The sequence below is a fragment of the Macaca mulatta genome, chromosome 6 (assembly GCF_049350105.2).
Source record: "Macaca mulatta isolate MMU2019108-1 chromosome 6, T2T-MMU8v2.0, whole genome shotgun sequence".
Taxonomy (NCBI): domain Eukaryota; kingdom Metazoa; phylum Chordata; class Mammalia; order Primates; family Cercopithecidae; genus Macaca; species Macaca mulatta.
In genome coordinates, this window is record NC_133411.1 from 84860604 (window position 1) to 84885439 (window position 24836).

Consider the following 24836-nt stretch of genomic DNA (forward strand, 5'->3'; position numbering starts at 1 on the left):
GATAATGATTTCTCACAGTTCTCGAGGCTGGGAAGTCCAAGATAAGGCACTGATAAATTCAGTGTCTCGGAGGCGGGGGGCAACTTCCTGGTTCTTAGACAGTTTCTGTGTCCTTATGTGATGGAAGGTTGTCAGAGAGCTCTCTGGCATCTCTTAAAAAAAAAAAAAAATTTTTTTTTTAGAGACGTATATTGCCCAGATTAGAGTGGAAGTCTGGGACCATAGGTGTGTGCCACCACACTGGGCCTTGGGGTCTCTTTTATAAGGGCATTTATTCCATTAATGAAAACTTCACCTTCATGGCAAAATCACCCCCCAAAAGGCTTGCCTGCTAATACCATCATATTGATGGTTGGGATTTTAACATAAGAATTTGTGGAGGGAACATAAACATTCAGTCCATAACATATGCCACTGGTTTCCAAGTCCATGTCTTTAGCCCATTCCTCTCCCAAGCTTTGAACCAAACCTTTACCTGCCTGTTGTGGCAGGCCTAGAGTAGGTTGTCAATAACCTTGGAATGAATGAACAAATGTTTAGAACTTACCATCTGGAACGAATGAAAAAATGTTTAGAACTTATCTTCTCCATTCTCTCTTCTCCCCAAACCAGCTATCCTCTCTTTTCTCTCTTCTTGAAACTACTTCCCCAAATACAAGCTTGCTTTGAGAGTCTTTGACTCATTATCCTTTTTCTTACTCCACAGTTACCAATTCCTATCCAGGTTTGGAAAAAAGACTGACTTGGATGCATTGGCCCCTTCCCTAAGCCTGCTTTGATTGCATTTCAGTCAAGCTTCTAATTTAGATCCAGTCACAGTGCAGTGTAATTACCAGTATCTTTCTCTCCCCACTGTGTGAAGTTTGTGGGCATATAATTAATAAATGTTGGTTTGTTATTTCCTTCTTCAAATTTGTGTTAAAATAAGTGGCTGATGTTACGTATTGATGGACTCATAGTTTAATTATGCAGCTTTTAAAGCATATATTGATAGAAAAATTTTGAACCCTACTCCTGAAAATAAATTCCAAGATTTGAGTGATGAATCAGTATGGCGAAACAATTCCCAGAAGTGTTTCTTTGTGCATTCTTTAGGACTTGACCATACACAAAATGTTAAATTGTATACAGAGTGCATAGCAGCAATATGTTGAAGGACGTAAATAGTACTTGGTACATTAAATGATAAAATGATCTCATTTGATTATAACAGAGCCTGTGGTGTATATATAGCTAAAATGGATATAGATAAGGTAATGTTCTCTCTGAATAGTTTGGGGTAATAAATTAATGTATTGTTTCTTGTTACTATGTTTATACCATTTCATTGTAATGCTGTAATAATTTCACTTGACTAATTGGGTGCAGAGGAAAATACAACTTTTTGCAGTTAGCTAAGAAGTTCTTTATTTTTGGTTTGAATTAGCATAATTATCTCTTCAGCTTGGAGAAGAAAAGGAAAACCTGTTTTAAGAAAAATGTTTAAATACAATTATTGTGTGTCAGTTTGGTGGCTAATATTCTTGATCTTAGGAAACATGACCACAATCTAGTCTTTTTTGTTTGATTAATGTTGAGATTAAGAGCTGCTGGAAATGAATGTGTAGGTTGCTACTTACCTTCTCCCACTTTTTTGTGCCTCTGTAGGTACATGGACTATATCGCACAACAGGTGCGAGTTTTGAGAAGGCCCAACAAGAGTTTGCAACAGGTGTGATGTCCAACAAAACTGTCCAGACCGCAGCTGCAAATGCAGCTTCAACTGCAGCATCTAGTGCAGCTCAGAATGCTTTCAAGGGTAACCAAATTTAAGAATCTTCAAACAATACACTGTTACCTTTTGACTGTACTTTTTTCTCCAGTTACTGTATTCTACAAATATTTTTATGTTCGAAACACAGAGTACAGACAGCATGGATATTTCCTGTTCACTTGTGCATGGGCTAAAACCAGGAAAACTTCCTTGTCTTATTACTTTACCTAATAGTTTCTTAATATTTCAGTGCCCCTTGCAGAAAAAATATTACATGCTAAATAAATATTCTCCATATTTTTTGGGGGATGATGTTCAGTGAATTATTTCAGTGGTGACCCACTGAAAATTAATAATGGTACTTATGATTAAAAACACATTTAATACTAACTGCAGTAGTTCTTTCAAGAATCTTTAGAGATAAGGATTGCGCATTGGAAAAGTAAACTATGTTTCATTCCTTTTTCCCTATTTATATTGAAAGAAATAGGCCAGCAGAGACTTAGGGATTTTAAATTGGCTTGCTTTTTAGCTGTTTCAGTCACCAGTGAAGAGCCTATTTGCATTTTGTAGTAGATAATGTAGTATTTATCATCTTTTTCTTTTCTTTTTTTTTTTTAGAGTAGCTGGTATTTTGATAACAATCTCTGATTTGCATGGGCACTACATTTCTTATATTAAGAGAATTAGTATTTTGGCTTCTGTACTGCTTGTGGTTGTAGGATTCAGGGGTTAATGGAATCACAGAAATGGTTTTCTGCAAGAGTTTCTTTTAAATAAAAAGTTTGGGGGTGCAATATAAGAATTTAATATAATATGCAGTACATTATCCAAAAGAGAAGGTAGTTAATGCAGTAGAAAGTAGTGGTAATAATTCCTTTAAAAAAAAAATTTCGGTAGTCATATAGTAACATTTTGCTATATGAAAACTTTGGTATATTCTGTGGTTACAACTAAGATTGTGTCTGGCAGCTCTTTTTGGGGGATGTGTGTGTGTGATTTTTAACAGAGGTATTAAAGGCTAGTCTAACTGTTGTCTAAAAAGAATGTACAGTATTTAAGGGATTTTCCTTTTAGCTTTTAATCTCCAGTGGCATTAAACCTAAAAAGACCCTGGCATTTTTTCATATACTTGAATCCCTAAATGCACCTGTCTTTCACTTTTTGAGACAGACTGAATATACCTAAAATTTCCAGCAATAGAAAAAAAAAAAAGCATTTAACTTGCACCAAGCAAGAAAATATAAATACAGTTAAATGCATTAAGATAATCACATTAAAATTGTTACTATGCAGCACAGAACTTCGTTCTTATAGTATTCTTGGGTTCAAACTTGGAATCAATTTTAACACTGATTAAGTGACTCAAAGACATTTGTAAGTCATGCTACTGTGTTTTGAAAGTCTAGCTAATTTAAGATTGCAGAATGATAGATGGTGATTTTTCAATTAGATTTTAAGTAAGGATTGTGATATTAGAGGCTGGAAATCCTTATTTTTTAAAAAATCAGATAGGCATAAATAGTTAAATTGCTTTCATTCTCCCCAAACCTGGAGTTACAGAAAAAGTTTCATGCTAGAGGTGGGATGCCAAGTTCTCACTATCCATGAAGCAGCGCTGTGTGTTACTAGGTAACGCAGATCCATCCAGATGGTGTTTACATTTGATTTATTTGGGATCTTATTGACATCAGGTATACTTGGAAGACATTTCTTTTACTCTTCAGCATATGAATTTAAAGCTGTTTTTGTAAATATTTCGAATCAGCGATAATTTCTACCTACATTCTCAACCAACTTAGCCAGTTTGTTTTTTAGAGCTTGTAGTGTTATTGGAAATCTTTTTTATCAGTATGCTTTATTGAGTGTAGATTTTGCACACATTCAAAACATTAACCACAGAATACAGCAAGAGCCCCTATATTCACTATTAACTTACATCCCAAGTCCATTTTTTTCTACACACTACAAACAAAAGATATATTAGAAACTTTTGAAAAATGCTGAAATACTTTGCTTCAGAATTGGAATGTTTATATTACATAGAAATCCTCAAAGGTAGCATTATTAAATAGCAAAGAATAATTAGAACCCACATCTTTTTTTGTGTGGATGGAGAAAATGTTTTAAAATTCAGTTATTTAATACCAGTTTGAGAGAGAAAATTGTTTTTTAAAAATATACATATGCATTGAAATGATGGCAATGCTTATAGTATGATCAAGTATGAAAGGAGCTTTAAATTCTTATATTTACTTTTCTCTATCAGTAAATTGTTAAATTTTCACTCAGCAAAAGATTGGCATTTGTTAGTGTTTTATATTTAATACTAAAATCACAGTCATGAAATCATAGTCATAAATGGTCTTCACATAGTAGTCATCCGTGTTATTTTTCAGTTTGTAATATTAAATTATGGCAATTTTATTTCAAACTAAAGTTTGAACACTGGAAAATCATTACTCAGTGATTTGTAATTTGGGACTTGGATTATTTATCTAGAGATGTTTGTATATTTTGTCAGTAACTAATATTGCGCTGCCATCATGGTGACTGTCATGGTTCTACAGAAATGCCCTCCATGTGTCCCTCTAATGTTGCATGTTTCAGTGGGTTAGAAGTTTTGTATATTTATTGTATTAACACAGAGTGTCATAAAATAAAATGCTGTTTACTGGATGTTTGTTTGTATAATTTTGAACATTATAATAGCAATTCAGAGACAGACATTGTTAAAGGTTTGATGTATATAGAAATTCCATGTTTGATTTTTTAAAAATATGTGTATAAGTCTGTCATGTGCTAAACAAAGTAATATGAAAGACCTAGTTAAAAACTCTGAGCAACATAAAATGACCATTTTTCTGTTGCATTAGACCTTTACAGGTAGTGGAACAGGAGTTTCATCCATATTAAATAGTTTGGCCCCTTTAAGGTCAAAATACAGATCATCTAGAAGTTAGATTCAAAATGGAAAACCTATTCGTGGCTCAGATATTTCATTGTGGATTAAAAATGGGTGTCTCTGTACTAGTATTGTATTTATTCAATTGTATTCTGATTTCTAACTTTGCTACCTATTGCTGTTTTATGTACTGATGAAAGTACTTATTTGTGTATATTGGATTTTTCACTTGGTTAGCTAAAGAAGATGTAAAAATATCTAAAATAATGTTCATGGTGAATCTTCTTTTGAGAAATACATGTTAAAAAAGGAACGGTATTATTTTCTGGTTGTTGTATTTTAAAAAGCGAGTTTGGATTTTTACACCTAATTTACTTGGAAAATATTCTGTAATTCATGTTAAGATAATGTATGGTTTGCATTTTAAGGGGATTTATGTTAGGTTAATTAGTCGTTTCTGTAAATCATTTGTAATAGTGCTTTTTACTCATTACTGTATCTTTTTCTGAAAACACTGTTGTTAACATCTGATTCGGTACCCTTATTGGTACAAATCTGTGTTTAGCATGACTGTTTATATACAGAATTTTGTTATATTTTGAGCATTTTTTTCCCCTGCTTATGTATACCTTAGAATTACCATGGCTGTCATATACCATTTCACTATATCTCCTTTCAGTTTTTCCTTAAGGAAAATGTCCAGAGGAATTTGTTCATTTCATGTGATTAAGCCCTTTAGAGGTGAAAAAAGATTGGTTAATTTTAAAAAATTGAGGATGGTTAAAAAATAGAAAACACCTTACTTTGATACATTTTAAAGTACAATAGTATACATTTATTTAGAGTAGAATAATGTGTTTAAAACATGAGTTGTTTTAAATACTTTTTTATTAAGCTAAAAAGTTTTATCTCACATATTAAGTATTATAGAAAGTGAAGTATTTTGGCTAGAATTTTAGGGCACATTTTATAAAGCAGCATGCCTGTAATATTGGTGGGTATTTTTCAACTTTAGGACTTTGTCACAGTATGTAGAGAGCTAGAAATAAATCTAGAAACTTTCTAAGCCAGGTATTGCCACTAATCTATCTTATATAAGCAGATCTCTCTTACTTGAAGGTTGTAGGAAAATAGGGAAAAGACTGCTCTCCAGTTTTCTCACCCCAACCCCCCCCCCCCCCCCGCCGTGGGTTTTATATTTGCAATTTAACTTTGGGGTTTGGGTAAGACATTTAATGTATATAATTTTGATTAGTACTGGCCAGGGAACATGGGAACTGTCATGTGGCAATGTAGTGAGTGTTAAACTTTGTGTTTGTCCAAATCCTGATTTATTTTCCAGTTCATATCTTTCTGGGCTTGACATGGCTGATGGTGTAGCTGAAACGCTCCTAACACTAAAAGCCATTTAATCTTTTCTCTAATAGGAGCAGAAAATAGTTAATCATCACCTAGTAATATAAAATTACTCTGAATATTATCTTCTATACATTAAAACAGTTCTATACCATACAAGTTTTATTTTTAATTTCTAGTTATTTTCAGTGCTTACTTAAATGTAATTCTAGAATTCCTCCACAACTTTTAATATTTTGTATGCCAGTGATTCTCAAGATAAATCATGGTTGTAGTAGTTGTTACTGTTGGCAGTTTGTCGTAATATTCAGGTATTTGGGGATGGGGGAAAACACCAAAAATCAGTGTCTTTTATCTGGTGATCACTTTGGTGTCTACAGTATTCTAGTCTCCTGCACAAAAACTGAACCCACTGGGCCTATGCATCCCTCACATTTTTTTTCTAGTATAAAAGCAATACATATGTGTTGTAGAACAATTAAAAATTCAGAAAGTGATAAATGCGAAAATAAAAATAAATCCTTAATTCTGTCATCTTGGGGTACCTCTGCTAATATTTTATTGTCTTCTAATCTTTTTCTATGCATATATATTTTGTAGAGTTAAGATATATAAGCAATATGGATTTTTAAAAACCTTATTTTCCCCTCACTTAGCTTTATGTCATAATGGCCTGATAGTTTAGTTTTTTAAATTAACCTAATTTATAAAATCAATATACATTTCAGTATAAATTATAGAAAATATTTATAAGCAAAAGAAATAACTAAAATTCTCATAATTTTACATCCATGAATAACTTCTATTAAAATCTGGTTTATATCTTTCTATTAATTTTTCTAGGAAGAAAACTTCCTAATATTAAAAATGAGATGACCCTGTACATCCTTGTACATCCTTTAGGGATATTTACCTAGTTCTCAAAAGCCACATTTCTTTGGGTCCTTAAAGTCCACACTGGTACTGGATGTCATCTGGCCATAGTGGACTCATTCCTGGCTCATCAGTTTTTTATTCTGAATGTAGATATGTCTAGAACGCTACTGTTGCAGACATATCTGTTGGATATGGAACATAAGAGGTAGCCATTTTCTGCCATGAGGAAGGAATCACCAAGAAAGCTGGTCTGCAATGAAAGTGAAGAATGAAATCGACATAACAGGAGATGTAAAATGAATGACATAGAAAAGATCTAGTGGCTTTCCTTTTCCTTTACAGAGCCCTACTGCTCACCCTTATCCCATTATCCTCATAATCTTACCGCTTTTTCTCCCTCAGCTATCTTGAATTGGTTTCTTATTACTTTTAACTGGAGGATCTTAACTAACACAACAGTTTATCTTATTTCAGTTATGATATAAATATGTATTGACAATTTTAATATCTCTGAATATATTTCTGTAACATTTAGTATAGCTATATGGCTACCATCCTATGTATGTATCATAAAGTCTTATTCCTTTAGGTTTTGATTTTCAGGGTTTTAAAGGTATAAATAATTTATCAAGGAATATATTGTTGCTAAATGTAGGGACTCGAGCTTTTGTTTTCTCTTTAGTACAGATTGCTGAGTTAAAGGGTATGTATAGTTTTTGAATCGCCTTTCATGTGCATTGCCAAGTTGCTCTCCAGAAAAATTTTATCCATATGTAACTCCATCAGCAATGTACAGAAAGGCCTCTTTCTTCACACCCTTGGCCAGCATTGGATGTTCCTTTTCTAAAAAGTCTTTTATCCCAATAGATTTTGACAAATCAGGAGGTTCCTTTTCTGAGCATTCTGGTTTCACATGGCTTATGGGCTCACCCAGTGCTACAGGTTTGTTTGTTTTTGTTTTTGCTAAATAGGAGTAACTGAGTACCCTGCACCCACCAAGAAATCTTCCACTTCCTGAAAGCTCTAAGGTAAAGATAATTAGCTGAATGCTCTGTTATAACAGGATGGAAAAAGAAATGGTGGCCTCAGGTAGCCAATCCACCAAGTCTCTCCAGGTAAAATTACATGGGTTTTGACAACAAGTTATGTTACCTTTCATAGATTGTAATTTTAAAATGATAATAGTCTGGGTGGACAGTATTTTCTTAGTTTTTTTCTAATAGTAACTTATTGTGGGCTTAATTGTATACCAGTGTTCTGTACTAAATGCTTTATATACATCACTTAATCTTCATACCAAATTTGTGATATAATTTCTGTTGTTGGCCTTGTTTTTGTAGAGTTCTAGGAAATTACCCCGAAGTCACTCAGTGAGTGGTGGTGGTGAGGGGCTGGAGAGGGATGATGAGAACAGGCAGGTCCCCTGACTCCTGCCAAGCGTGGCTGCCCCACCGTGCTGCCTCGTTCCAGTTGTCTTCCCTTTCATCCTTCCACATTTCCAGTCATTCATGTCCATCCTTTAGGGACAATGGATACTGGAAAAAAAAAATCAACAAAATTTTTACATGATTTTTGGATTCTCCAGACCAAATGCTAACACCTGCCACCTAAAGGTGAGTCCTATTGCCCATCCTTCAGCAGTGTAAATTTTCTAAAGGGTCTTTGGCATTTGTGAGTTTGGAGAAACTTCAGTTGAGGACAAATCCTTATTATTAGGTTAAATATGCTTCTTGTGTGATTATAATAGTTGCTTACTCTGAATGAGAGATTTTTGATACTAAGAAAACATAAAAACTGTCACAGCCTATCATTTACTTTCCTACTGTCATATACTGAATTTCTTGTGTCTGTTTTCAGGATTGAGCTAAATCCTGATTGATAAATTGAGACATATGTCATCTTCAGAATTATGAAAAATCACTAGGTGTTTTCTCTGAAAGGGAGGAAGAAGCAGTGTTTTCATCAGTTGTGATGGTGAGGCCCTTTTGGAGTTTTATTTGGAAGTTATTCTAAGTGTCTGCAATGCAGAGATACTGGTGTTGCCCAGGAATTTGCATTGGCTGCCTTCCCACCTTGTGCATTCCAGGTAGAAGGAAACAACATAACAGTTTGAGGGGGTTGCCTTTGTTGTCAAACATATATCTGAGCTTTGACTTTGCCACTTACTAGCTTTCTAACCTGGGACACATTATTTCACCTCAGTTATTTAAGTGACAGTTATCTGTAAAATGATAGTAGTTTCTATCTCATAGGGTTTTGATGAATAAATGAATTTTATGAAGTGCTTAGCGTAGTATCTGCCCATAGAAATTGCACAATAACTAAGGACACTTACCATCTCTCAGGTGTATTGATGACTCCCAAATCAATCTCTCTCCCTAGTATAGTCCTAGCTGCACACAGGACTTCTACATTGGCAGCCTAAGCTGAACCTCCTCACCTTCACTGTCCCTGCTTTTTCTGGAGTCTTCCTCTTGTTGATCACATCACCTTCCACCCAGTTTCTACACTAAATACCTGGCTGTCATCCTAGACTCTTTCCTTCCCCTCCACTTCTGATCAGTCCACCTGTCCATTCTTTTCCCCTAACATAGAATTCATCCCATTGACTGTCTTTTACCATCACTGCCTTAATTCAGGCTTTTGTCTCTTGTGAATAAAATCATAGTGGTTTCTCTTAAACATAGGCACTTTCTGGACTGCCTACCTGTAGGTGTTTAATTTTTCAGGATGTTTGGCTATAAAAAGCTAAAAAGCTGCTAATAGCAATGTGTTACTTGATTGACTTTTCTTTCCTATGTGGTTTTGGTTTCACTACTTCCTCTTTTTGTATGCTTTTATCTGTGTCCTGTGTACCTTAGTAAAATTGGCAGTTTATGTCTGCAAGACTTATCTTGCACAGCTGTTCAGGGTAAGGAGAGGAAGTTGAACAAGGAAGAAGATAGTAGTAGGAGCAGCAGGGGGATGGCTCTGCCAAATGACTCAGCTGCTAGTGAGGGCCTCTGAAATAAAGTTATTGGTTCTTACTGCTTTGAAGAGTAAAGTTTGCTTTGATGCCTTACCCTTCATTGTGTGAGGGTTGAAAAAGATTGTTTGAAACTACTGAAATAATATCCACATAAAATGTCCATGTTAGTAAGGACTGTTCTAAGTGGTTGTTTGGTTAAGCAAAAACTTTAAGGGGGTGTAGGTGTAATTTGAATGCAGAATGTTCCAGGAAGATCAGTGTGGAAAGTGGACCTAGTAGCAGAATTGCTAGATAACAACTAAGGATGGGAAGTGGGGGAAGCACATGGGAGGGTTCCCCAGCTTCTGCCATTCTCTGTGGATTAAATTTTGGAGAGTATAGTAACAGCTGAAAAAGCAATGGAAATGTTCTAATTTTTCTTGGGTTATTCAAATCATGATTATTTGGAAAACCGTGTGTGGTTTTTTAAAACTGATGTGGGTAACTTTGTCAGCTTTTATTTTTATTAGAAACCAGAACATAAATGTAATTTCAACTGTCATAGGCCCTAGATCAGCGGAAGAAATTGCCTTTTTTTTTTTTTTTTTTGGTATGAAATAATAAATGCTTCATGGGATACAGGGAGTTGAAAGAGTTGAGAAGGGTATTTAGTGTCATTCTTGAGTTTATAAATTAGAATTCCACCTATTCTGGATGAGGCTTTTTATGGCCAGGATTACCTTCAGGAAACATGGATGTGGAATGGCACCATATCATTGGCTTTTATTTTTAGGGTTGTTGTTGGAAGAGGAGGATGTGTCTTTCAGTTAACTTTTCCCCGTTGTCATTGTTACATATTTATGTTTGAAAATTCCTTTTTAATGGAGCATTTTCATATTTCATAGCTTTACTTTATAATACTTGAGATGTTTTTTCCTATTTATAATTGTGTTGATGCTTCTTCAAGGAAGAAATACGTACTTGACATTAAAGATAACACAGATAGGGACATATGTTACTAGTGAATGGAATAGTTTAAAATACCTGAATATCTTTTTTCCATTCATCAATATTACATGTAAGCTAGTTAAAATAAATGTTGACTGATTTATAGGTATTTTCTTGATCAGATTATACACATCATATTGAAGCCAGTATACTCAGACTTGAAAGAATAAGAATGAATTTGCAAAATCTGGTTTAATTAAGATCTGGGGAGGGGAGCACATTGTGAAAATACATATGCACAGGAACCGAATCAATGCTAGACAAACAATGTATTAGTTTACAATATAATAGGATAACTACAAGTTTGAAGGCTCAAATTGAGTCCATCAGCTGTAAATACAATTTTATATTTGGCTCAAGTGGCTGTTGAATATCAAATGGTGCTGAGTTCCTCCAAAGCACCTAATGACCCCCTCAGCCTTGGAAGGAGTTTCACCACAGTCTCGGAAGAAATCCCAGTCGTGCCTTTAACTCTTTTGGCCCTTGGGAGTCATTGCAACCCCAATACAAATGCCGGCCAGGGATTTCCAGTGGCCACAAGTTATTGCACAGAGAGGTCTGTTCTAAGCCAGACTCTTACAGCTAAGGAGGTGTGAGATTAGCCCTTAAATAGTGGTCTAGCATTAGCATGGTCTATAAAAGCATGTTAAGAAATAGCTCCTCAGTGATTATGTACCAGCTACTAGTTATCTTACTAAGAGAAAAGGCAACATGGCAGCTTCACATTTCACATGAAAGACTAGCATTAACTGGGCCTGGCTTGCTGGCTTAACCTTGACATATGCTAGTGATTATTTTAGACCCAGGAGAAAATGATTTCATACCAGTCTTTTCTTCACATAAGATTTGTGTAGCATTAAAATTATAGGTTACTGAATAAGCCATGAAGGCAAAAATGTGGAACTCTCCTTTGCCAAAACAGAAACATCCCTGTTTTGACTCCTGTCCAGTTTCCAAAACAACAAAACATACATACACCTTTGTTATTGCACATCTTTCACACGAACTTGTGTATGTATAATATACATATATATTTTTAAATATGCTACACATAAAAGACTACGGCACTTTACAGAATATATGTTTAACAAAGATCGTTACACCACAGATGTTTGAAAACTATAAAAAACCCTTACACAATTAATGCAACATTGTTTGAATTATCAGCACACAGGTTTAAAAAATCCACAGAATCCAAGGCAAATATTTCTGCCTCAGAGTTCACTGAGAAGCGCAGCCCATCCCATCCTGTCATGAGACTTTCTTTAAGCACAAATTCAGGCAAAATAAATAAGACTATCCTGGTAGTAATAATGGTCCTATTTATTAGAAAAATAAGTGTGGGCCAACAATCTATTTTTAACATTTCTTTCTAGCATATTCCTCATACCCAGTGGTTTTTAAACAGCTGTGTGGAAGAGTATGGTTTAGACTTGCATGATATTAGATGGTCCTTTCACCCCAAGCCTGGCTAATGAATTCAAGGTTTAAAAGTCCCAACATTACCTTTTTACTATTTACTCAGTGTTTAGGTAGTTTTTAGTGGTTTGGGGTTTTGTGTGTGTGCATACCTGTGCTTTTGTCTTCTGTGTGTTCAAATTAATAACATAAACACTGTCAAGTGACTTTATTATGGCCAAGAAGTCACACTCCCTTGTGACTGTTTCCAGGTTGATCTAGAGGTACACTGCCGCCTTAGCCAAAAAGCAGGTGATGGACATGCTCGGAGGATCCTCTGAGCTTAGGACACTGAGATTGTAAACCTACTGTCAGAAAATGGTTTCTCTATCCCAGAAAGAAAAAAAAAAAAAGTGAGTCTTCTGATAAGTTTATGGAAAAATTTTGTGTTTTCCATCAAGATTTGTCTGATGAATGGGATTGCTTTTAATGAAAATTATTGCCAAGGTTTGAGACTTGGTTAGAACATTATAAATGTACACACAGAGACAGGAGCTTTGTCCAGTGGCTCCTCCAGCCTCTTTCTGGGTGGTGGTAGAGATATGGTTAATGTTTCCTAGGCTGCTATGAAGATACCCGTTTTTTTTCTTTACCAAAATCACAGGATTTATATCTCGCTCACTTTGAATTTTGGTTCAGGAATGGGAAACTCATTAAGGCCTAACAAACACCTCCCACCCCTTTTGCCCTTAGCCCTTATCTGTGAGATAAGATGGTTTCTCATATAGGCCCAAAACCAGAATGCAGTAAAACTTTAGTTGTCCCATTCCATCTCTGTGTAATTATCTGTTCTGCACCACCATATGGTGCTTTAGACTCAGACAGCTTTAACATGATTCACTTGGGGCAAGGCTGCAAAATCTGAACCAGGGTTGTATAGCTGGTAGCACTTAACACACAATACCTTGTCCACAGAAGGTACTTTTTCAAAACAAAGTCCTCAAGCGAGCAGATTAATGAACCCAAAGACCTACACTTTTTCCCCTTCCAGAAATCTCTTAAAGTGCTAAGGAGTGTTTCTGTATCATGATACAATTTTGAAGCTCCCATAATGTCAGAGTAGCTTGTTTCTGCGATGCCCTGGTCATTCTGAGATACTATCTTCCTGAATCAGTGATATTGGTAATTAGGAAAGTAGTTTAAAAGCCCCTGAATCCTTATTCATAGTGGTATTTGATTCTTTTTGTAAACAGGTGTAGGCAGTGCTGTGACCTTGATCTAGCTCCTCTTTTTGAATTAACTTTGTCCTCTGTACTTTCCTGGAATTAATTAAAGTCTCAGCTGCAGTTCTTCAGTTGCAGCAATTTAATGTTATCTCAGTCTGCGTTCAGGATCAACACCAGTAACTACAAAAACTTAACTCCCACAACTAGCTTCTTTTTGTTGTAGAATGCCATTCTCCTACTGTCGGGATTGGAAATAGAGCTGACTACAGCACGGTCACCAAACAGGGAGGAAAGGGCTCCCCGCAAGTGCCGAGATTCTGGCAAGTCCTCCCAGTGAACATCTGAATGAGCCGCAGCTGGCTTGGAGACCTCAGCCCCTGGAAGGAGGAAACAGAGTGAGGTTTCCTTTTGGCAGTCAAAGCACAATCCTAACCTTAGGAGAAAAACATGTGATCTCCAGAAGAGGACACTGGGCCAGAACTGGTGCTAGCCTGGCTGCTGGGAAGAGGAAAAAATATGTCTTCACTAGCAAGATTTCGTATTTATTTTTGTTCTCATATGATTGTATAGGTCCTTATTGTTTCTTTACTCAAATTTCTAAAATCTCTGGAGTGACAGTTCAGTTGATCCACCTTACCCTAGGATTCAGGCTAGAATAAGTTCCACAGCATGACTCCACACCACCCCTGCTGACCCCTTTGGTCAGCTAAGCAAAAGACAGTATCTTGCTGTGCCCTTTAGCAAACACATCCTGTCCCCAGTAAAATTTATAGTTTTTTGTTCGTCTCCAACTGAGATGGCCTTGAAAGAACAGAGGAAAACAAAAACTCCAACCCAAAACCCCATTCTGAGGCAGAGATGCTCACAAACAAGCAGCGTTGGAGCAGAAGCAGCCTGCAAATCTGGCGGATGGTCTCTTCCTTTACCAGAGAAACTGCTGCCCTAATGATTTACATTATTATCCTTCATTGAACCTGGGGGAGATGGAGCCTGACAGAACTTGGTAACTCCAGGTCAGGGATTATATACTATTTTCATGTTCCATTCCTTATGTCCACTGCAGACCGCACGTCCAGTAACTTTGCGTAGCTGGATGTGGCCTCTCACTGGTCCTGTTTAAGCCTCGGGCTGTGGAACGTGGCTTTGGTAGGTAAAGGTTGGTTCTCCACTTGACTCAAATGATGAAACTGTGAACTGTTTCACAAGATTACTCAAGGGAGAAAATGGCATTAATGTCTTTTCCAAACTAAAGGAGGCAGATCAGGTTTTTCCCCTCTTCAATTTCTTCCTGTACTTTGTCACTGGAGGTTGCAATTTCTGCTTGTGCGGAGAAGACAGCACAGATGAAAGTGAGGACTGTGCCCCCGATGGCGGTATAAAAGGCCCAGCCCAAGGAGCAGTCTCCAGGTTTGTAGGCAGATGCATAATGTCCACAGTAGTCTATGGCCTTCTGGCAACCCCAGCCAGCAGGGTAGAGTATCAAACCAAGGATAAGGAATAGACCTGCAGAACAAAAGAGAAAACAGGTTAGAAAATCCCCATGGTGCTACACTGTCCAGATCTGATGTAATTGTTACTTGATTTGCTTGCTTTGGGCAAGGGCATCTATTTTGCAACAGAAAGTGTTGGGACTGTTTCATGCAACTAATGTGACCTGACCAAGAAATAACACATTATTAGAAATATTTTCAGCCACTTTTTTACATGTTGGAATGTGAATCCACTAACAATTTCTCTTCTAGAAAAGCAAATTGTTACTTTTCTTCTTCTTAAGACAGAGTCTCAATCTGTTGCCCAGGCAGGAGTGCAGTGGTGCAACTGTAGCTCACTGCACTTGAACTCCTGGGTTCAAGCTATCCTCCTGCCTCAGCCTCCCAAGTAGCTGGGATTACAGGCACCCACTACCACACCTGGCTAAGTTTTCGTTTAAGTAGAGATGAGGTCTTGCTATGTTGCCTAGGCTGGTCTCAAACTCCTAAGCTCAAGTGATCCTCCCACCTCGGCCTCCACCATTCGTGGCCAACTTGTTACTATGTATTCCCACAGGGCTTTTGGTGCACTGAGCATTTCTCTTTTGGTCTAAGGCAGATGTTGGCAAACTAAGGCCCTGAAGCCAAATGTAGGTTTACAAGTAAAGTTTTATTGGAACACAGCTGCAGTCATTTTTGGATGCCTACGACTGCTTTGCTATGGTCTGCAAAACCTAAAATATTTACTGTCTTTCTGCAGAAAGCGTTCGCCAACTCCTGGTATAAGCAAAATTCACACACAACCACCTGATGTCAGCCTGATTAAATGCAAGAGCAAGGGCCAAGAGGGAGACCAGGTCTTTACCTGATTTGTTACAAATTGCAAACTTTGTAAGGACTTTCTGTCTGTACTTTTAAGAGAGTAGACACTAATAAGCTTTACTTCCATTCTGCTGACCCTACTACCTTGTAATTTTAAACACCTATTTTCCTGTTCTTCACAGCATTACTGCTCACTAGATAACCAGAATGCATCACTTGAGTTATTTTTCATGCCTAGTCCCACCAGAGCTAGGACTAGGGTGAGGCACAAAAGGAGTCGCTTGCTGACCCTCAGGTATCAGCCCTGTGCCTACAGTGGGTGCCTCACCCTGGCTGCCAGTCACAAGACAACAGCTCCTCCCAAAAAAGCCAGAGGCCTGAAATGACAAAAGCAGCCTAGGCCCTCCAGATTTTACTCAGCAAAACTTTAAAACTTTCTTGGTAACAAATCTTTAGGCCAGGTGCAGTGGCTCACGGCTGTAATCCCAGCACTATGGGAGGCTGAGGTGGGTGGATCACGAGGTCAAGAGAGTGAGACCATCCTGGTCAACATGGTGAAACCCCGTCTCCACTAAAAATACAAAAATTAGCTGGGTGTGGTGGCATGCCTGTAGTCCCAGCTACTCGGAAGGCTGAGGCAAGAGAAGCGCTTGAACCTGGGAGGTGGAGGTTGCAGTAAGCTGAGATCGTCCAGCCTGGCAAAAGAGTGAGACTCCGTCTCAAAAAAAAAAAAGAAAAAAATATATATTTATATATGTATGTATCTATATATATAGATACATTTTAAAGGCCTTTATTTCACCTGCAAGATACTGCAAGAGGAGGAAGAGGGCTTTATCCTATGTGGAGGGGAAAAATGTTTTCTCTGGAAAATTCAACCTATGTAATCAAGAATGCTTGATTACAAAGTTCCCACTTTATAGATACCTGGGAATATCAATTCTACACTTATTAATCTTGACTCTGAGTTCTGTTTCTTTACCTACCTTGACTGAAATTCTCTGGGTTTATCCCACCAAAGCTTCTAAGTCATTTACAGCAACTTCCCCACAAAGAAAACATGACTGACTTTATGGCAGTATGAGGCTTGAAGGAAGACTGGGCACAGTGTGTCAACCCACACATCACAACTTTGATAGTGGTCTTCATCCTATGATGGTGTCCAGCTTGGCATGTTACTACCAGGGCATTTGGGATCTCAGTGTCCCCACCCCATCACATTGTTCTTCTCAGATGGCCTCAAGGGACTTTGTAGCAGGGGTGGAGTAGAGGGAATCCATTCAGATGCTGTCTGAAGAGGGGTGATTCACAAGGAAGTCTTTCTAACCCCATGGCCCCCTCTACAGATCTGAGTGGTGGGAACCCAAGAGGCAATGAGTTGTAGCAAGGAAATGTGATTGGTGCTGGGAAGATGAAGTGAAGCTGGAGAGAGGCTGTAAGAAATGACCAGCAGCCAGTGCAGACTCTTGGTCCTCCAGAATATGGAAGGTCCTGAACCAGCAATGAAAGGGTAGAAATCAAGCAGCAGAAAAGACCCCATAGTCTAGTGCAAGGGCAGGAGGCTAGAACACAAACCAGAAATATGGTGGACCACAGCAGAGACTCACCAAATTAAGAGGTGATTCTGTTAATAGTGACGAGCTCTGACTTTAGAGTTTGAATCCAGGCTCTGCCCTCTTTGGGCTGAGTGACTGACGTATGATTCTTCACCTGTAGAATGGACTAATCCATCACTTATAGGTGGCTGTGAATCATGAAGTCTGTTCTACCATTGTAACAAAACTGGAAACAGACGAGCAGCCTGAACACAGGTCACGCCCTTGGCAGGCCCCTCCCACACAGAAGCAGACCAGCTTTTGTTAAGGGCATATTTTGAGAAGTATAATTTGGGGAGAGAAGAGACCCCCAGGCTACACTTTAGTACTCTTGAAAAAATATTCTCCATCTGAACAGAAGTTTATTCAGCTGAGATCTAAAATGATTTAACCAATTCTTAAATATTTCTAAGGCCTATAATAAACCCCAATTACTCTTGTCTGCATCCCACTTTGTTCCCTATGAAGTACCCCACTAGGTATGATGGGGACGTTAATAGTTTTCTTCCTCCAGGTCCTAAGGTGCCACTCTGGTGTACCGTCCCTGGGCCTTCTGTACAATGTCCCACAGCCCAGCATGCAAAGGTGTTTTTGGGTGTGCTGCAGCCTCTGCCCTAAAGCTCGGAGTGTAGGCCTGAGGTGGAGCAGCATTAGCTGCTCTTTCCTTTAAAAGATCAAGTGTTCATATGTTTTGTTCCAATTCAACATTAACTGCATGTTTCATTTGTATTATATGTGGCTTAAATGTAAAATGAATGCATTTTATTATTTTTTATTATACTTTAAGTTCTAGGGTACATGTGCACAACGTGCAGGTATGTTACATATGTATACATGTGCCATATTGGTGTGCTGCACCCATTAACTCATCATTTACATTACGTATATCTCCTAATGCTATCCCTCTCCCCCGCCCCCCACAATAGGACCCGGTGTGTGATGATTCCCTTCCTATGTCCAAGTGATCTCATTGTTCAATTCCCACCTATGAGTGAGAACATGCGGTGTTTAGTTTTCTGTTCTTGAGATAGTTTGGTGAGAATGATGGCTTCCAGCTGCATCCATGTCCCTACAAAAGACACGAACTCATCCTTTTTTAATGGCTGCATAGTATTCCATGGTGTGTATGTGCCACATTTTCTTAATCCAGTCTGTCACTGATGGACATTTGGGTTGATTCCAAGTCTTTGCTATTGTGAATAGTGCCGCAATAAACATACGTGTGCATGTGTCTTTACAGCAGCATGACTTATAATCCTTTGGGTATATCCCCAGTAGTGGGATGGCTGGGTCAAATGGTATTTCTAGTTCTAGATCCTTGAGGAATCGCCACACTGTTTTCCACAATAGTTGAACTAGTTTACAGTCCCACCAACAGTGTAAAAGTGTTCCTATTTCTCCACATCCTCTCCAGCACCTGTTGTTTCCTGATTTTTTAATGATTGCCATTCTAACTGGTGTGAGATGGTATCTCATTGTGGTTTTCATTTGCATTTCTCTGATGGCCAGTGATGATGAGCATTTTTTCATGTGTCTGCTCTCTTCTTTTGAGCAGTGTCTGTTCATATCCTTTGCCCACTTTTTGATGGGGTTGTTTTTTTCTTGTAAATTTGTTTGAGTTCTTTATAGGTTCTGGATATTAGCCCTTTGTCAGATGAGTAGATTGCAAAACTTTTCTCCCATTCTGTAGGTTGCCTGTTCACTCTGATGGTAGTTTCTTTTGCTGTGCACAACCTCTTTAATTAGATCCCATTTATCAATTTTGGCTTTTGTTGCCATTGCTTTTGATGTTTTAGACATGAAGTCCTTGCCCATGCCTATGTCCTGAATGGTATTACCTAGGTTTTCTTCTAGGGTTTTTATGGTTTTAGGTCTAACATTTAAGTCTCTAATTCATCTTGAATTAATTTTCATATAGGGAGTAAGGAAAGGATCCAGTTTTAGCTTTCTACTTATGGCTAGTCAATTTTCACAGCACCATTTATTAAATAGGGAATCCTTTACCCATTTCTTGTTTTTGTCAGGTTTGTCAAAGAGAAGATGGCTGTAGATGTGTGGTATTATTTCTGAGGGCTCTGTTCTGTTCCATTGGTCTATATCTCTGTTTTGGTACCAGTACCGTGCTGTTTTGGTCACTGTAGCCTTGTAATATAGTTTGAAGTCAGGTGGAGTGATGCCTCCAGCTTTGTTCTTTTGGCTTAGGATTGTCTTGGCAACGTGGGGTCTTTTTGGTTCCATATGAACTTTAAAGCGGTTTTTTCCAATTATGTGAAGCAACTAATTGGTAGCTTAATGGGGATGGCATTGAATCTATAAATTACCTTGGGCAGTATGGCCATTTTCACGATATTGATTCTTCCTATCCATGAGCATGGTATGTTCTTCCATTTGTTTGTGTCCTCTTTTATTTCACTGAGCAGTGGTTTGTAGTTCTCCTTGAAGAGGTCCTTTACATCCCTTGTAAGTTGGATTCCTAGGTGTTTTATTCTCTTTGAAGCAATGTGAATGGGAGTTCATTCATGATTTGGCTCTCTGTTTGTCTGTTACTGGTGTATAAGAATGCTTGTGATGTTTGCACATTGATTTTGTATCCTGAGACTTTGCAGAAGTTGCTTTATCAGCTTAAGGAGATTTTGGGCTGAGACAATGGGGTTTTCTAAATATACAATCATGTCATCTGCAAACAGCAACAATTTGACTTCCTCTTTTCCTGAATACCCTTTCTTTCTTTCTCTTGCCCGATTGTCCTGGCCAGAACTTCCAACACTATGTTGAACAGGAGTGGTGACAGAGGGCATCCCTGTCTTGTGCCAGTTTTCAAAAGGAATGCTTCCAGTTTTTGCCCATTCAGTGTGATACTGGCTGTGGGTCTGTCATAAATAGCTCTTATTATTTTGAGATATGTTCCATCAATACCGAATTTATTGAGAGTTTTTAGCATGAAGGGCTCTTGAATTTTGTCAAAGGCCTTTTCTGCATCTATAAGGAGATAATCATGTGGTTTTTGTCTTTGGTTCTGTTTATATGCTGCATTATGTTTATTGATTTGCGTATGTTGAACCAGCCTTGCATCCCAGGGATGAATCCAACTTGATCATGGTGGATAAGCTTTTTGATGTGCTGCTGGATCCGGTTTGCCAGTATTTTATTGAGGATTTTTGCATCGATGTTCATCAGGGATATTGGTGAATCCCAACAAAAAAAGAGAAAAAAAAATTCTCTTTTTTTGTTGTGTCTCTGCCAGGCTTTGGTATCAGGATGATATTGGCCTTGTAAAATGAGTTAGGGAGGATTCCCTCTTTTTCTATTGATTGGAATAGTTTCAGAAGGAATGGTACCAGCTCCTCCTTGTACCTCTAGTAGAATTCGGCTGTGAATCCATCTGGTCCTGGACTGTTTTTGGTTGGTAGGCTATTAACTATTGCCTCAATTTCAGAGCCTGCTATTGGTCTATTCAGGGATTCAACTTCTTCCTCGTTTAGTCTTGGGAGAGTGTAAGTGTCCAGGAAATTATCCATTTCTTCTAGGTTTTCTAGTTTATTTGCGTAGAGGTGTTTATAGTATTCTCTGATGGTAGTTTGTATTTCTGTGGGGTCGGTGGTGATATCCCCTTTATCATTTTTTTATTGCGTCTATTTGATTCTTCTCTCTTATTAGTCTTGCTAGTGGTCTATCAATTTTGTTGATCTTTTCAAAAAACAGCTCCTGGATTCATTGATTTTTTTTTGGAGGGTTTTTTGTGTCTCTATCTCCTTCAGTTCTGCTCTGATCTTAGTTATTTCTTGCCTTCTGCTAGCTTTTGAATGTGTTTGCTCTTGCTTCTCTAGTTCTTTTAATTGTGATTTTAGGGTGTCAATTTTAGATCTTTCTTGCTTTCTCTAGTGGGCATTTAGTGCTATAAATTTCCCTCTACACACTGCTTTAAATGTGTCCCAGAGATTCTGGCATGTTGTGTCTTTGTTCTCATTGGTTTCAAAGAACATCTTTATTTCTGCCTTCATTTCGTTACGTACCCAGTAGTCATTCAGGAGCAGGTTGTGCAGTTTCCATGTAGTTGAGCGGTTTTGATTGAGTTTCTTAGTCCTGAGTCCTAGTTTGATTGCACTGTGGTCTGAGAGATAGTTTGTTATAATTTCTGTTCTTTTACATTTGCTGAGGAGTGCTTTACTTCCAACTATGTGGTCAATTTTGGAATCAGTGCGAAGTGGTGCTGAGAAGAATGTATATTCTGTTGATTTGGGGTGGAGAGTTCTGTAGATGTCTATTAGGTCCTCTTGGTGCAGAGCTGAGTTCAATTCCTGGATATCCTTGTTAACTTTGTCTTGTTGATCTGTCTAATGTTGACAGTGGGGTGTTAAAGTCTCCCATTATTATTGTATGGGAGTCTACGTCTCTTTGTAAGTCTCTAAGTACTTGCTTTATGGATCTGGGTGCTTCTGTATTGGGTCTATATATATATTTAGGATAGTTAGCTCTTCCTGATGAATTGATCCCTTTACCATTATGTAATGGCCTTCTTTGTCTCTCTTGATCTTTGATGGTTTAAAGTCTGTTTTATCAGAGACCAGGATTGCAACCCCTGCCTTTGTTTTCCATTTGCTTGGTAGATCTTCCTCCATCCCTTTATTTTGAGCCTATGTGTGTCTCTGCATGTGAGGTGGGTCTCCTGAATACAGGAAACTGATGAGTCTTGACTCTTTATCCAATTTGCCAGTCTTTGTCTTTTAATCGGACCATTTAGTCCATTGACATTTAAGGTTAACATTGTTATGTGTGAACTTGATCCTGTCATGATGATATTAACTGGTTATTTTGCTCACTAGTTGATGCAGTTTCTTCCTAGCATCGATTGACTTTACATTTTAACATGTTTTTGCAATGGCTGGTACCTGTTGTTCCTTTCCATGTTTAGTGCTTCCTTCAGGATCTCCTGTAGGGCAGGCCTGGTGGTGACAAAATCTCTAAGCATTTGCTTGTCTGTAAAGGATTTTATTTCTCCTTCACTTATGAAACTTAGTTTGGCTGGATATGAAATTCTGGGTTGAAAATTCTTTTCTTTAACAATGTTGAATATTGACCCCCACTCTCTTCTGGCTTGTAGAGTTTCTGTGAGAGATCTGCTGTTGGTCTGATGGGCTTCCCTTTGTGTGTAACCTGACCTTTCTCTCTGGCTGCCCTTAAGATTTTTTCCTTCATTTCAACTTTGGTGAATCTGACAATTATGTGTCTTGAAGTTGCTCTTCTTGAGGAGTACCTTTGTGGCTTTCTCTGTATTTCCTGAATTTGAATGTTGGCCTGCCTTACTAGGATGGGGAAGTTCTCCTGGATGATATCCTGCAGAGTGTTTTCCAGCTTGGTTCCATTTTCCCTGTCACTTTCAGGCACACCAATCAGATGCAGATTTGGTCTTTTCACATAGTCCCGCATTTCTTGGAGGCTTTGTTCATTTCTTTTTACTCTTTTTTCTCTACACTTCTCTTCTCGCTTCATTTCATTCATTTGATCTTCAATCGCTGATACTCTTTCTTCTGGTTGATCGAGTTGGTTACTGAAGCTTGTGCATTTGTCACGTAGTTCTTGTGTTACGGTTTTCATCTCTATCAGTTCCTTTAAGATCTTCTCTGCATTGATTATTCTAGTTATCCATCCATTCTTTTTTTCAAGGTTTTTTGTTTCTTTGCGCTGGGTACGTAATCCCTCCTTTAGCTCTGAGAAGTTTGACTGAAGCCTTCTTCTCTCAACTCGTCAAAGTCATTCTCCATCCAGCTTTGTTCTGTTGCTGGTGATGAACTGCATTCCTTTGGAGGGGGGAGATGCACTCTGATTTTTTGAATTTCCAGCTTTTCCCCCATCTTTGTGGTTTTATCTGCCTTTGGTCTTTGATGATGGTGACATACTGATGGGGTTTTGGTGTGTGTGTCCTTTCTGTTTGTTAGTTTTCCTTCTAACAGTCAGGACCCTCAGCTGTAGGTCTGTTGGAGTTTGCTTGAGGTCCACTCCAGACCCTGTTTGCCTGGGTATCAGCAGCAGAGGCTGCAGAAGATAGAATATTGCTGAACAGCTAGTGTTGCTGTCTGATTCTTGCTCTGGAAGCTTCGTCTCAGGGGTGTACCCCGCCATGTGAGGTGTGAGGTATCGGTCTGCACCTAGTAGGAGATGTCTTCCAGTTAGGCTACTCAGGGGTCAGGGACCCACTTGAGCAGGCAGTCTGTCCGTTCTCAGATCTCAACCTCTGAGCTGGGAGATCCACTGCTCTCTTCAAAGCTGTCCGACAGTGGCATTTACCTCTGCCGAGGTTTCTGCTGCTTTTTGTTTAGCTATGCCCTGTCCCCAGAGGAGGAGTCTACAGAGGCAGGCCGGCCTCCTTGAGCTGTGGCTCTACCCAATTCGAGCTTCCTGGCGGCTTTGTTTACCTACTTAAGCCACAGCAATGGTGGACGCCCCTCCCCCAGCCTCGCTGCCACCTTGCAGTTAGATCTCAGACTGCTGTGCTAGCAATGAGGGAGGCTCTGTGGGCATGCGACCCTCTGGGCCAGATGTGGGATATAATCTCCTAGTGTGCTGTTTGCTAAGACCCTTGGTAAAGTGCAGTATTAGGGTGGGAGTTACCCGATTTTCCAGGTGTTGTGTGTCTCAATTTCCTTTGGCTAGGAAAAGGAATTCCCTTCCCCCTTGCGCTTCCCAGGTGAGGCAATGCCTCGCCCTGCTTCAGGTCTCGCTGGTCGGGCTGTACCCACGGACCAGTGCCAACTGTCTGACACGCCCCAGTGAGATGAACCTGGTACCTCAGTTGAAAATGCAGAAATCGCCCGTCTTCTATGTCGCTCATGCTGGGAGCTGGAGGCTGGAGCTGTTTCTATTTGGCCATCTTGGGTGTGCCCCCGCATTTTAATATATTAGGACAGAAGACAAAGCATGGAGTTTGCTGTCACATACCGGCTCACCTTGTGCCAGGCTCTGGCTAGTTGTAGGGTGTAAGAAATACCTTAATTTGGCTGTCTTGGGTTCTCTGGGAGAGCAGGCAAGTTTTACATCACTTAATACAATCCTTATTTTTGATAGCATCAGCCTTCTTTCCACGGCGTGCTGAGCCCAACCAGGAGTATTCATCGCCTTGAGGTGCTCCCTTTTCTAATTCCTCAGGTGTGACTGCTGAGGGGCTTCAGGCCATCTTCAAATCTTGTGGCTGCTCCTGGCTCAGTATGTGAATAAAGACAGCAGGGAGACTATTGCTATTGTTTAAATCACATGAGGGTGCCACGCTTGTGAGCCTATGGAAAGCCTCAGCTTGACTATAAGCCCACAGGAAAGTCCATGTGAGAGAGGAATACAAAGCGGGTGAGGTATATCTGCCCCGTGGGTGTGAAGTGCCAACCACACACTGCGACCTGGGCAGCCAGTCCTGACAGGTGCAAGAGCACCTTAGCCTTAGCCCAGGGCTCCATGGAGCAGTGGAGGAAGTTGCCACTATCCACTCTGCC

General features: G+C 38.8%; 2 protein-coding genes across 11 annotated transcripts in view; one reads left to right on the forward strand and one right to left on the reverse strand.

The window, feature by feature from the left end:
- SCAMP1 (secretory carrier membrane protein 1) overlaps positions 1-4432 on the forward strand; it is a 119539-nt gene extending 115107 nt beyond the window's left edge. For all 3 annotated transcript variants that reach the window (XM_078004923.1, XM_002804439.4, XM_015140319.3), the window contains one exon: positions 1648-4432. In XM_078004923.1, coding sequence (XP_077861049.1) covers positions 1648-1812 — 165 coding nt within the window. In that variant the 3' untranslated portion in view covers positions 1813-4432. The remainder of the gene's footprint in view (positions 1-1647) is intronic.
- A 6586-nt stretch (positions 4433-11018) lies between these two features.
- The window catches only part of LHFPL2 (LHFPL tetraspan subfamily member 2), a 167709-nt gene continuing 153891 nt past the window's right edge, over positions 11019-24836 (reverse strand). For 7 of the 8 annotated variants that reach the window (XM_015140202.3, XM_015140201.3, XM_078004166.1 and 4 more), the window contains one exon: positions 11019-14972. In XM_015140202.3, coding sequence (XP_014995688.1) covers positions 14716-14972 — 257 coding nt within the window. In that variant the 3' untranslated portion in view covers positions 11019-14715. The remainder of the gene's footprint in view (positions 14973-24836) is intronic. The other variant, NM_001194391.2, reaches the window with a different exon arrangement.